General features: G+C 37.6%; 3 protein-coding genes across 4 annotated transcripts; 2 read left to right on the top strand and 1 right to left on the bottom strand.

Moving 5' to 3' along the window:
* Positions 1 to 209: 209 nt before the first annotated feature.
* LOC133882431 (protein trichome birefringence-like 12) lies at positions 210 to 4,498 on the top strand. Of its 2 annotated transcripts, none has more exons than XM_062321609.1 (4): positions 210 to 774; positions 2,055 to 2,192; positions 3,127 to 3,376; positions 3,552 to 4,498. In XM_062321609.1, the coding sequence occupies exons 1-4, from the start codon at positions 272 to 274 to the stop codon at positions 3,831 to 3,833; spliced, it is 1,173 nt and encodes a 390-aa protein (XP_062177593.1). In that variant the 5' UTR covers positions 210 to 271; the 3' UTR covers positions 3,834 to 4,498. The 2 variants fall into 2 exon arrangements, with proteins under 2 accessions (XP_062177593.1, XP_062177594.1); XM_062321610.1 differs by having other exon boundaries at positions 3,575 to 3,766.
* Positions 4,499 to 6,055: 1,557 nt separating this feature from the next.
* Positions 6,056 to 6,840, top strand: LOC133882432 (uncharacterized). The gene has a single exon (XM_062321611.1). It carries the CDS (start codon positions 6,175 to 6,177, stop codon positions 6,667 to 6,669), a length of 495 nt encoding a protein of 164 aa, XP_062177595.1. The 5' UTR covers positions 6,056 to 6,174; the 3' UTR covers positions 6,670 to 6,840.
* An 831-nt stretch (positions 6,841 to 7,671) lies between these two features.
* LOC133882702 (protein RMD5 homolog) lies at positions 7,672 to 12,797 on the bottom strand. The gene is made up of 2 exons (XM_062321919.1): positions 12,668 to 12,797; positions 7,672 to 9,238 (listed from the first exon to the last, which is right to left on the bottom strand). Exon 2 carries the CDS (start codon positions 9,213 to 9,215, stop codon positions 8,055 to 8,057), a length of 1,161 nt encoding a protein of 386 aa, XP_062177903.1. The 5' UTR covers positions 9,216 to 9,238; positions 12,668 to 12,797; the 3' UTR covers positions 7,672 to 8,054.
* Between the last annotated feature and the right edge of the window lie 572 nt (positions 12,798 to 13,369).

Raw genomic sequence — 13,369 nt, 5'->3', positions numbered from 1 at the left:
CCAATTTAATTAAACGGATCAAACTCCTCAGCCCTAACCCTTTAAATTTTATATTGAATTCGTGTCAAATTCGAGAGTCGTATAAAAAATTGCTAGCTCTAAATTTTACCATTTACTATCTATTAAAATAATAATAATAAAAATAAAACGTACCAAACTGGACATGAAAATTGAAAATATATATTGAGCACAAACCTTCCGGACGAAGAGTAGTGTGTAAACAAGAAGCCACTGCATCAATCTGTGTGGGGGCTTTAGACAATGCTCTACAATGCCTCCGAAGCTCCTCTCGCCCTTCTTCACATGCCTCATCTTCCTCACCCTCCTTCTCCTCTGCTTCTACTCCTCCCACCTCTCTTACCACGCTTCCCAATCCCCACCTCACTGCAATCTCTTCAAAGGTCGCTGGGTCCTCGACCCTGCCCACAAACCCCTCTACGACCACACCTGCCCATTCCACAGAAACGCCTGGAACTGCCTCAGAAACCAGAGAGCAAACATGGGTCTCATCAATTCTTGGAAATGGGTCCCTGAATCCTGCGCTCTGCCTCGGCTTGATCCGGCCCGGTTTCTGGGTCTGATGAGGAACAGGAATATTGGGTTTGTTGGCGACTCGCTGAATGAGAACTTCCTGGTGTCTTTCTTGTGTGTGCTTAGAGTGGCTGACATGGGTGCCAGGAAGTGGAAGAGGAAAGGGGCTTGGAAAGGAGCTTATTTTCCCAAGTTCAATGTCACGGTGGCGTATCACCGGGCCGTTTTGCTCGCCAAATACAAGTAAGATTTTGTTGGTGATTTTGGAGAACGTTTTTGGGGTTTGTTTTTGTTTATCTTGTTATGTGGTGTGTGTTTACGTTGTGCAGTGCTTGTAATTTTGGTGTGATGTGGTGGCTCTTATGGGTTGCTAATGGGTGAAACAAATTGTTGTACTAGTGTTATTGACATTGTAGTTAGTGAAATTAATACTCGTGGACTGGGAGAGAGGTTTTCATGTTGATGATTCACCTAAGAGATCAGATGGATGTAGCAGACATCACTCACATCGACATGGATTGTAATTAACAAACGTATATAGCATATATGTGGGTGTGTATCATGATAAAAGAAAAAGAAAAATCATTCAATTGCTTAGTCTCACATTAGGATTTCAGGAGTGGACATGTAATCATTTTGTTGATGACTTTGGTTTTAGAAATGTATAGGTACATTAGAATTCCGTTGATAACAGTGTGAAATGGTACCACTTTCCTGTTTTCCAATTCTTTTCCAAATGGCCCTTTTGTGTAATTGATGAAGCGTACAGAAAGCAAAATTCTAGATTTATATTGAACGAGAATAATTCTGAAATGTTGATCAATTGAACGGGTGGTTAGATGTGGAGATCAGTGTGGATTGGTTGAAATTGTTGCTTACAGTGTTGTGTTTATTTTTTCAATAAAGTCTGTGTGATTGTTATTATTTGAATCTGATTGTCGAAAACCGTTCAATAAAATATTGGGCCTTATATTTTTGGCTTCTTTTTGAACTTAAGCTATGATTAGACTTGTGAAAAGGATCGATAGATCACAAAAATTAACAGTTAAATAGGAGTGCAAGTTGTAATGGACCCTCATTATGCAATCTCTCATCTAATTATGTGCCCATCCTTTTGTTGCAGTGGTTTTCTGATTTTTGAAGTTGTCTTTACTAATTTTATGGTTTTATCAGTTAATGTTACCTTTGATTGACAGAATGACCTAATACATAGTTGCATGTTTGTGGTGTTATTCATTGTGATCAATACATATTCTTATTGATGGATGCCTGGATGCTTTCTGAATTGGATACTTGAGATAAGTGACTGAAATTTTTTGCTTCTTTCTTACTCGGGTTTTTTTTTGTTGCCTATTCTGCTCCTTGGTTTTGACTTGATGACTGAAGGTTTTGAATCTTTTGATGATTCCCTTAACCTGAAACTTGATTCAAAATCTTAATAACTATCGTAGTTTATGTTGCATTTTCATCTTTATAAATTTTGAAAATGGCAACCTTACTTGCTGAAAACTGATTGAAAAAAGGTGGCAGCCAAAACAGTCGACAGTGGGCAATCAGAATGGACTGAAAGGAATATATCGAGTCGACGTTGATATTCCTGCAGATGATTGGGTCAACATCACTGACTTCTATGATGTCCTTGTTTTCAATACCGGCCATTGGTAATATCCCTTTTATTTATGCTAATTCAAAGATGTTTGTCAGAACTATTTTCTTTTTTCTTCCTACTTCATGTGCATTGATGTATAATGGAATGTTAATCCATGATGAAGAAGGCCTTTTGGTCTCAAATACCTGCATTCTTGGGGAGGTCACAACTAGAATGTACTTTACAGTTTTCATGTTTTTGTGAGAGTATTGGCAGCAAGTAATGATACTCTTACTTTTGTCTTGTTTAGTGGCATACAATTGTTCTTTAATCAACCTGTTTTCAAGAGATTCTGAGTCAAACTCCTTGGACTCTTTTAAACATCAATGTCCACTGGGATATCCTTGTTAAGTAGGTGTATTCTATCTCGGTGTTAAGCTCAAAGCTTGACTTTGTTATGTGTGGAGAAAAAACCATTTATTTTTGTGTAGCAACCAAAATAAAGGCATGATGCATTTTCATTTTACCATCAAGTGTTAATTTTTTTTTTCTCCATCGTTAATAGTTTAATTTTTCTTACATATTCACTTGAGGTGTCTAAACTAGAAATGAAATCAAATGAGATAATGTCTGTAAGGAAGACGTTAATTTGGCAGGCCTAAGTAGTTTAAAGAGTTAAATAAATAAAAACAAATGATCTGGGTATAAGTAGAAAAGAAAGAAAGAAAAAGAATAAAGCTGGAAGCCAATTAGTAGTATAGTACATCATCTAGAAAAGGAGGAAGACGACTTAGTTTAGAGACAAAAAAATAAATAAATAATTAAAAAAAAAAAAAAGCACAAGAAATTCAGAGTTTTTAAGATGGTAAGATTTCATTTCTAGTTAATTTAAAGACATTTAAGACTTTCAATTGGCGCCACTTGAGAATCTGAGATGATCTGCAAACTGTGCTGTCTTATACATTCTTAGCTGTCTGAATACGCTTTCTTATCTGGCCTTGAAATAGGTGGGGTCATGATAAATTCCCAAAAGAGACACCTCTTGTCTTCTATCGTGAGGGGGAACCAATATTTCCTCCTATTGGGATGTTGGATGGACTTAAAGTTGTTCTTGAGAATATGGTCTCATACGTTCAAAAAGAAGTTCCTAGCAAGACAATCAAGTTCTGGCGTTTGCAATCACCAAGGCATTTTTATGGTGGCGACTGGAATCAAAATGGTAGCTGCTTGTTCAATGAGCCGCTTAAGGAATTCCAGGTATGAGTAGATGATGGCTATCCACACTACCAATATTAGTCCTGGTTCATGTTAAAATCATATTCAGAGCCTTCTAATTTCTTTCAAGGTTTTTTGTTAACATGTACTGGGTTGCTTCCCAACTCCTCCCCCTTCTTCCTCTTCTTGTGCAAATAAGATCCTCATACCTGGACAGCTTGACTTGTGGTTTGATCCCAGGAACAATGGTGTGAACAAAGAAGCGAGACAACTGAATCATCTGATTGAAGAAGCTTTGCTAGGCACAGAGATTCAACTGCTTGATCTGACTCATTTGAGTGAGTTCAGAGCAGATGCTCATCCAGCAATTTGGTTGGGAAAGAAGGATGCAGTGGCAATCTGGGGTCAGGACTGCATGCACTGGTGCTTACCTGGTGTTCCTGACACATGGGTTGATATCTTGTCAGAACTGATCCGTTATAGCTTGGAGACAGGATGATAACAGTGAAAAATATGTCTACTTAAAACTTCAAACTGCAAACATTTAACAACTCCATGAGTAGAAGATGTTGAGTGCTTCTTCCATGCCTGCAATAGACCAAGATCTGACAAGTTGAGTTTCAGGGTACAAACGAGCACCCTAAGGCAGTCTGAACGGAGATTTGAATGACATTAGTGCTTTTTGATGGAAAAAGAAAGAAAGAAAAGAAAAGAAAAGAGCAATGATATTTGATAGATTGTTATATGACTATTACACAACTTAATGATGTGGCAATTGAAATAAGTAAGCTCTTCAATTAGCACTTAAGGGTTGATTTTTATTGTCATGTTATTTCAGTAATATGGCGGTTGTATATTATGGCAGATGGTGACGAGATATAGATGTTCCATTGTACCCAAAAAAAAAAAAAAAAAAAAAAAAAAAAAAAGGGTACACATGGGTTCTTAGCCTGAACTGTCTTTTAATGTCATTTTTCATTTTCTTTTGGTGAGGCCTTTCTTGTTGAGGTGATGATAGTTAAGGCTCGGGGGATTATTTATTTGTTTATTCATTTTTTGCCCTCTTTGATTATCTCAGTCATGGATATGTTTAAGGCAATGATATATCACTTCGGTTTACTATAAACTTTTTACAGCAGTTTGATTTTGTGCTTCAGAGTCTGTCACAGTCCCTCAAGAATCAGAATTGTGTTGCCAGAGCAAATTGCATGTAGTCAGAATCATGCTTCTTCTTCTTCTCTTTTTTTATTTTTTTTCAGAGAATCTCATGGCTGAAAGATCCAGCAGATCTTGTATAGGTGTTATAGAAGATTGACACGAGAGATGGTCCGTTTAGTTAAATGGATTGAGTTAGAATTAATTTATATAGTATTATATTCATGTTTCAATATAACCCGAACTTAACATGTGATGTTTAGGGTTAACAATGTTTTACACAACTTATGAATTCGATACGAATTCAACACGAAATTAACAAGTTAGAGTTAAGAAATTTAACCCGTTTAATTAAATACATAAAATTGTGATTGATTTATATGGTTTTGAATTAATATCTCTTTCTTATAAGAGTTCTGTTTCTTAAATTAAAAAAAAAAAAAAAAAAAAAAAAAAAAAAAAATTCAAGAAAATGATAAAAATACCATTCCAGCTTTCTTAAAATTTTCTATTCCACGTAAAGTAAAGTGAACAGTACTTTCTAATGCATATAAAATTACTGTTAACTCCCCGCTCAATTGTTTAATGATAAAAAATTGACCTCTCTCCTCTCCGCGCATTTCTTCCTCTCTCTCTCTCTCTCTCTCTGCCATCACTGCTCCTCTCTCTCATCGCCATCTATCATCTCTGCTCCTCATTTCCTTGTGCATCTCTCCATTCCTCTCATTCCTCTCTCCTCTCTGCGCACGGCATCACTGCTCCTCTGTCTCTCCGATCGTCTCTGGCACTATGCAACCCGCCGGTGCACGAATCGACGGTGCAACCATCACGTGTTCGAGTTCACGGCCGAATCGATCGCGAAATGAAGGTTGTTGATCTGGACCTTCCCTATATGAAGCAGACCCTATACGATCCACGCCGAGAAGAAACCAATCACCCAATCCCAAGTCATGAACGGCACGACACTCTCAGACCCTGTGTGCAGATTTGAACACGAGAGCCGCAGCGGCGGCGAGGAAAGCCGATGCCAATCACGGAGAGACGGAAGCAGCAGGGGAGGTGGGGGTCGGCGCCGGGGCTTCGGCTGCTTGGGCATGAGCCACTCCAATGAGAGAGACCACGGTGAAAATGAAAATGACGGCCATGAGAGCAACCACCGGAGTCTTGGAGAGAGCCATTGGCGTCAGATTGTTTTCTTTTTCTGGGCTTTGAAATACACAGACAAAGAGAGAGAGTAGAAGGAGGGTTTTGCGTAGATGGAAGAGCTGTTGATGTAGCAAATGCTTAAACCGGGATTTTCTCCGGAGAAGAAAGACTGAGAATACGATCCCCATTGATGAAGCTTTGGCAAAAAGTATTGATAAAATAATCAAGAATAAAACAGTAAACAAAAAGTAAATAAATAATATTTAATTGATATTTGTAGAGAAAATGGTTGAGAAGCTGACGGAAATGCCCTAAGACTGCCGATTTTTGTTATTCATCAAGCAGTAGGCTATTTCGTAAATCCAATGAGCAGCCAGGGGTAAACATCATCCAAATATCCCCATTAAAGCGTGTGAGAACAAGGACAACCACCAAGCCCTAGGCCGACAACAATCGAACTGGAACGTCTCTTTCCCCACAGTTCACTGTTTCAACTTCAAAACCTCTAAATCTCTCCAAAAATCCAACCAAATTCTCAAATGGCTGTAAGAATTCCTTTCCTTTTTTCCACAATCACCCCACGAGAGCAAAAATTCCGCCCCCATCCTTTCCACTCCACAACCCTTTTGAGCGACAAACCCAGAACCCGAATCTCATGCGTCAACAAAATCAGCGATGCAGAGCTTTCATCAAATTTGGCTTCGGAGGTGGCAAAGATAAACACCCATTTGGCGCAGAGAGAGGAGGCGATGAAGAAGAGCAAAGAGCTCCTGTTCACAGAGCTGTGCCACTACCTGGCTTTGCAAGGAGACGAGGCGAAGAAGAAGTGGAGGAAGATGGATGAAGAGGAAAGATTGGTTTTGGTTAAAGGGTTTGTTACAGAGTGGAGTGCGAATTTTCATCCATTGTCTGCGAGGTCTGTGAAGGAGATGGTTGAGGAATATTTGCAGGAAGAGAACCCTTCTTCAACGTCTTCTCCTTCATTGTTGTTTCCTGGGTTGCAGAGGATAATGGGTTTTTCACAAAACAAGTAAAAAAAAAAAAAAAAAATTCAAGCCTTTTTTTATTTTTTATTTCACTTTTTAATTAGGGGCTTAATCATTTATTGAGCATTGCATTCAATTGAGAAAATGGGGATGTAAGGTGAAAAAAGGTTGATTAATTTCAAACGAGAGAAGTTTAATGAAAGAAATTTTTTGGTTGGTGTATGTAATATGGTCTTTTGATTATTTTTTTCTGTTTATTTCGCAATTGCTTATGACGGAGAATATTTATTTGGCTTTGTTATTTTATTTTGACGGAAACTGTTTTCCAATAGAAAATTTGCCCAAGGTGTTATTTATTTTCTTTTAGTTCCAACCAAATTGAACCAATCCGTGGAAATTCCAATGTCCTAAAAATGTATTTATCGAAGCTGTAGCCAAACACGGGAAACCCAAACAAGTTCAGGCTCGATTTGAATTTGGCTCATTTAACTAAACAAGCCCAACTAGAGCTCGAATTAGATTTCAATTTTGCATAAAATTGTTAAGCCAAACACTAAGAAATTTACATAAATTGAATTATTGTTCAAGCTCGACTTGTTTAGTGAACGTTCGAATCAAATTTATACAGGGTGAGCTCAGGCTGTTCTTGATCAACTAGATTAATCTTGAGCCTTGGTTATTATTACCTTCAAAATTGCCATCTTAACCAGCATTGGCTTATTTGGAGGATTCATTCTTCTCTTTTATATTTTGAAAACATCCGTAAATATGAAAAGTGCAGAGTCTTGGTACATTGAGAGTGGTGGCTTTCTCCGAGCCAGGGACAATGTTCTTGCCGGTAAGTTGTTTAAATAGGAGGAGGCCTACTAGGAGAAGTACAACTTTCTGCAACTCCGATAATAATCGGAATAGAAGCTCCACCTTAACCGGGTTGAATGTGTCACAAAATATCAACCGGGTTTGACCACGTTTAACCGGATCAAAAGCTTAAATGATCTAATTACAGTAATTAAGGACTTCAAAATTCAGAATCAGCTACCACAAAAGGAATTAGAAGAATTTTGAATAGATGATAATAAGAGCGGAGACAATGCTCCTTCCCATTGTCATTGGATACAAAGGAAACTTAGCTGAAATCAAGCATGTTTCACCTGAAAGGTTGATGCATGTCTTCCCTCTTGACCTTTGTCCAATGGAGAAACGACGAGATCAGTGAACCAAGGTCACCACCTCACTATAATAATGTATGAACAACTTGTCTAAATTATTCTTTAATTAATTGGTCTTTCAAAAACCACAAAGGAATCTAGAAAGAATTTCTATATACATAATAGTAAACCACAGATGCAATGCACTATCAGCCATTACCAAACACATCATTGCCACGACATTTTCTTTAGTCCGAGAGAGAGAGAGAGATTCAGAAACTCACATCAGAAATACAGCTGCCTGCACTGTGCGACTGAAACCTCTGCTGGACAATATGGACACTTAAACGTTCGCGTGCTACTTTTTGATAGCTTCATGATTGATTGCTTGCAAAGAACATGCAAGCACGGCATCAGCATTGGAGGATTCTCTTCACTGCCTTGATCCCTACTCACAGGACAAACAAATATCGAGTGAAACTGAAACTCCTTCCCCAACTCAACTGGCACTGGCAGCTGTTTCATTCCCAGCCATTCCTGCTTCTTTGCAGACATTACATGTGCTAGCTTTAAAAGAGTAGGCAACCCTTCAACCCCAGCCGCTAACGCCACGGTCAATGGGCTCACAGAGGACTGCCCCAAGAGACTGCAGAATTCCTGGGTCAGCTCTTCAGACAAATTATCCCAATGGGTTGGAGAAGTGATCTCGTGATATGGGGAGCTGTCAAGCCTTCCTACCCACAAGAGGCAAGCCATAAGCTTCTGGATCTCCTCCATGTGAAGGGAAGCAAATGGGGTAAGGTAAGCTCTGGCATAGTTAAGTGCATCGGTTCGGGTTCCTTTCTGTAAAATCTCCACAAACTGCAGCCTGTGAAGTTTAAGCTCAAGATTTGAACTATTCTGCTTCAGCTTCTCACGATTTGTACAGGCCCACTTCAGAGCAGGCTCAAGGTTTCTAACTCTTACAGCCCCAATTATCTGATGCAAATCCAAGAATTGAGATTTTAATGCAGTTGCTTCTGGTTCTCCAGCTTCATTTAATAAGCTATCACCAAGATCAAACAAGCCTTGCCGGTAGAAATGGACTGCAACAATCTGATTCACAATGTGGAAGTCAAAGTCCACATTTCTATATGCCTTTGATATGTCAGGATTGAAGAATTTTTCAAGTAATTTCTGGTACTTGTTAAGGTTTAAGTTTAGTTCCTTCTGTGACCCTTCTAACTGGTGGAGAGGAGCAATTGCATTCAGCTTGAGTTTAAGATATGTGAGTATGGACTTCTGATCAACAGGGGAGGAGGCGATGTCATGAGCTGACTGGATGTTTCCCAACGCCTGTTCAACTTCAAGGCCAACTAGGTCAATAACTTCTTGGGATTTAGAAGAAGATAACTTTTGCTTCTTAGAAATTCGGTCAAATGCATCTCTGATGGTATCTAGCTCCATCTTTCAGTTCAACTAAAAAGCTCCTACAAGAAAGTGCAGGCAAGTTTTCATGATGGGAAAATGCACAATAAGCTATGCAAATTATTTTCTTTACTAGGAAACCATGAGTAAAATTTTAAATTTTTAAATTTGGGAATACTACTATGAAAAAATAACAGAGAATCCAATTCTTTATCAGTAATGAGATCATCGAGCAATTACCAAGCACCAAGTGGATATACATCTTTAAAGTCGTTAAGAAAAGGATGGGTGTATGTATGGCATTTCAAAACCATTCCCTTGTATTTTTCAGGAAAAAAAATTCAAACTAATTCAAGAAACCTGCTTCTTCAAATATTCACCAGAAAAGAATAGCCATAATCAAGCTCAGAAAAGCCAAGGTGAGATCTCACTTTGCCAAGGCTCATCTTAAGCTTCCTCCAGTTAACAATTAACAAAGGCTCCTGATGCTCAACTGAGCCTGCTAAGTCATCTATCAATCCCACCAAGTGTTCATGGGGCCCAAAGCCCATAAGTCCAAGGTTTTCACAGCCATATTCATGATATGTAACTAATTCTACACAGATCGTCCACCTATCAACACCCTCCTCCTTTCACATTCCTTGACTTAGAATCAACTGCTACCATACAAAGCTTACTTAATTGGCCCTTGCCTTATGACCTCTTAATCTTTGAATGAAATTAAATGTTGTCTATCTCTATGCTTATTTATGTGGTCATATCCTCACAGACCATGATTCACGTTTAAATGTTACACACATTCTAATTGTAAGACCAAGGTTCAAAACACTAAATGTCAAAGAAGAAGACATTTCTCCTTTCTCCCGTTATTGAAGCACCTATGAGATGACGAGTCTAAATGCAGTACAACTAGAACTACAAAATGTTATGCTCACATTTGATACCCTATGTAAGACCAAATTTGAAAAGTGTCAGACATAATCTATGGTGTGCCACTACCTCTATATGGTTTGCTTCAGTGTTTTAGAAGTGTCCACGGAATTTACAGCCTCCAATAAACGAAGAATAGTTAAAAACAAACTAAAATTTGAAATGGATCGAAACAAATCAGATATTTTTTTTATGAATAATAATTTTTATTAAGAGGAGAAGCCAAGCTCGTGTACACAAAAAGTATACAAGAGAAGCCACCACTCTAATGGGGTCAAAAATCTAAAAAGTTAACAAGATCTATAAGTTATAGGAAGAAAATTAGGAACAAACATTTCAGCCCAATCTAAAAGAGATCTCAAGAAAGAGGATTTTAATTGTAGTACATTAGACTCATGATCCTAAAAAATACGCCAATTTCTCATTCCGTTGATAAGTAATAGAATTACTAAAACCAGAAAGATAATTCCTAGTACATAGGAAATATGAAGGAGAAACACAAAGGAAAAGATTACAAAAGTGATTAGGAGCAGAGGTTGAAGGAAGTCGGAAGTTATTGGCTAGGTTTAAACCTTCCCCCAACCCAACCCCCCCCCCCCCCCCCCCCCAAAAAAAATAAAAAAAAAAAACCCAACAGAAAGGAGGCACAGGTCTGGAGGGAACGTCAACTGGATAGAAATCCTACATCCTGACCCACAGTTACCAGTAATTAGAAATTAATACTTAGACTAGGAGTTGATGAATACAGGAAAATGCTGAGCATAAAATTAAGCAGAACCAGAGTCCAAAACCTTTGGATCCTGAAGCTTGATCTCCAATGAAAAAGGAAATCCCTCAATTTTGGAGTGGTTATAAAGAGGTTATTAGTTCTCAAAAATATGGTGCCCATATTCAACTGAATACAGTCAATCAGCATTATGATAAAATATTTGGATATAGTGCATATTCTTCCAGATTAAAAGCCAATCAAAACACCCAAGATGCTCAATATCTGTATTCCTCTAAATTCACATGACCTTCTCAAACGTCTAAAACATTTGAATACCTCAATCGTAATTTTTGTATAATCAAAGGTTAAAGTGCAGAAAGTAGTTTAATTTACAGCATAAATTCAAAACTCATTCAAGAATGATACAGGTTTAAGGCCTGAGCTTTGCTTGTTTAGGCTTGTCAGTGAGCTCAAAAAGACTCCAAAAGAGCTGTGTTCACAAATGCGACTCTCCTTGTGTCATAATGAATAAAAAGGATCATGTAACCTCTTGCCTCAATTGTATCAGAAACTTCCTCCTTAGCAAAATTAAGGAAACTCGTGATAAGATAAAATTTCCTCTTTTTGTTGTTGCTGTTGGGAGAGGGGGGGTGGGTTAACACTCAAAAGCTTAACTCCACTTTTTATAGTGGAAAGTTCTTCTACTTCCAGTCAGTAAGTCTAAAAGAAAACCCTTACAAAGAATTCATCTTAGATTACTAAAAATTCTAAACAAAGAGCAGAAGACATATTAAATGTTTGACTCTATGGTCTTTTCTCAAGAATTCCCAAAGTTAAAAAGTATAACTACTAACAAGTACATGATGAAGATAAGAACAGAAAGCAGAGAAGCGAAAAGAGAAATTATTTTGCAAGTGATCTTTGGGTGACTAAAGAAGAGTTCATTGTATAACCTATTGTCATGGACATCTCTAAGAAGCAAAAACCTACAAGGATTTCAAATTTTCAAGGGAGTGGTACATCAACACCTACCAATGACATTAAAGCAGCCTTTGGTTTCTGCCACCATTGGTTATGATCTATCAGGACTCCGTATATCCTATCACAAATAGTTACTATATGAAACATTGCGAAGTGAAACTAGACTAAATGTAGGTTTTTCCAATGGTCAACGGCTAATGCACAATAGAGTTAGCTATCTGAAATTCCCAATTGAGCACATTTCAGAGTTCCTACTACTCCTGAATACTCTTTAGAGTCCTAGAAACAATACTGTCGAATTCAAAAGGCACAGAAAAATGCCATCACAGCCAACATGAATTTCAATTTGCAAGATTTTCCTAGCTTAGAAAGCACGGTACCAAAACACATAACAACTACTATTAATCTTTGACATCTCCACCTACTCTCTAGTCTTTACTGATACTAATATGATTGCCTGGTACCGATGGAACAAATATTAACTCGAAATGGTAACCTTTTTTCAATTCAACAATAACAGTAACTTAAAATTCACATCTTTCCATCGCCTTCGTTTTCTCAGCAACCAAACAGAGGGCAAAGTGAAACACGAAAAACCAAACAAATAGAGAAAAAATTAATAAAAAACAAAATTAAAAAAAAAAAACAAAATAAAAAGGTTTGCTATGTTGCATTAAAGTCGCTAAACTACAGAAATTATAATAGAATTTTAAAGTATTAAATCTCTGTGTTTCTTAATTTTCCTCAGTTTTCTCGGGAACCAAACGGAAAGTACAATCGGATAAATGGAACGAAAATAAATTCTCCGATGCCTTAAATGAAATAAATGAACTGAATAAAATCGAAAATTAAAGATAAAAAGAGATCTCACAGAGAGGCTCTTTGTTCGAGCACTAGCAGAGCGACAGCGAGAGAGAGAGAGAGCACAAGCGTGCGAGTTTCTGAGAAAATCAGGAGATTGGCGAGCGCACGTGTGAATATTGCCTTGCGCCGGATTGATTAATGCCTTCTGAGGAGACTATCCTACGTTGCGCACCTATTCATGGAGATGCCACGTGTCGTGAGATGAGATTCAGACGGTGAATGTGTATGGTCAACGGTTAAGGTGGTGAAGCTGGGCCTGGTCAATGATTTTTTGCAATCCAATTCCTTCAGAAAAGAAAAAAAAATTGTAATTACGTATAGTGCAAGAATGTTTGGAGTGTCACACATGTTAAATAATTAAATTTATCTCTTTTTCTTATCTTTAATTTTTGAGGTAAGTAATTATTTAACATTGTATTATATTAGAAGTACTGAGTTAAAATCATATCTATTTTATTTACCTCATATTTCAATTAAATATTTTACGTCTTGGACCTCACATAGTAAAAGAGAGTTTGAACCCACACGTGAGAGGGAGTGTTAAAACATATTAAAACGGAATTTGAATCCACAAGTGAAGGAGAGTGTTAAGTATGATTAAATAATCAAATTTATCTCTTCTTTTTAGTTTAAACTTTTGGAATAAGTGATGATTTAACAAAGAATGAGAGAAAGAAGAAGATTGAACGACACACAAGAATTACGTAGT

Source organism: Alnus glutinosa, chromosome 11 (assembly GCF_958979055.1).
Source record: "Alnus glutinosa chromosome 11, dhAlnGlut1.1, whole genome shotgun sequence".
NCBI lineage: Eukaryota > Viridiplantae > Streptophyta > Magnoliopsida > Fagales > Betulaceae > Alnus > Alnus glutinosa.
This window is presented reverse-complemented; position numbering and strand designations above follow the sequence as displayed.

Excerpts from the sequence above, each read along its gene's own strand:
- LOC133882431 (XM_062321609.1), top strand. The coding sequence starts at position 272 with ATGCCTCCGAAGCTCCTCTCGCCCTTCTTCACATGCCTCATCTTCCTC. Across the intron at positions 2,193-3,126 it reads GTTTTCAATACCGGCCATTG|GTGGGGTCATGATAAATTCC; the intron begins GTAATATCCCTT and ends GCCTTGAAATAG. Across the intron at positions 3,377-3,551 it reads AGCCGCTTAAGGAATTCCAG|CTTGACTTGTGGTTTGATCC; the intron begins GTATGAGTAGAT and ends ATACCTGGACAG.
- LOC133882432 (XM_062321611.1), top strand. The coding sequence starts at position 6,175 with ATGGCTGTAAGAATTCCTTTCCTTTTTTCCACAATCACCCCACGAGAG.
- LOC133882702 (XM_062321919.1), bottom strand. The coding sequence starts at position 9,215 with ATGGAGCTAGATACCATCAGAGATGCATTTGACCGAATTTCTAAGAAG.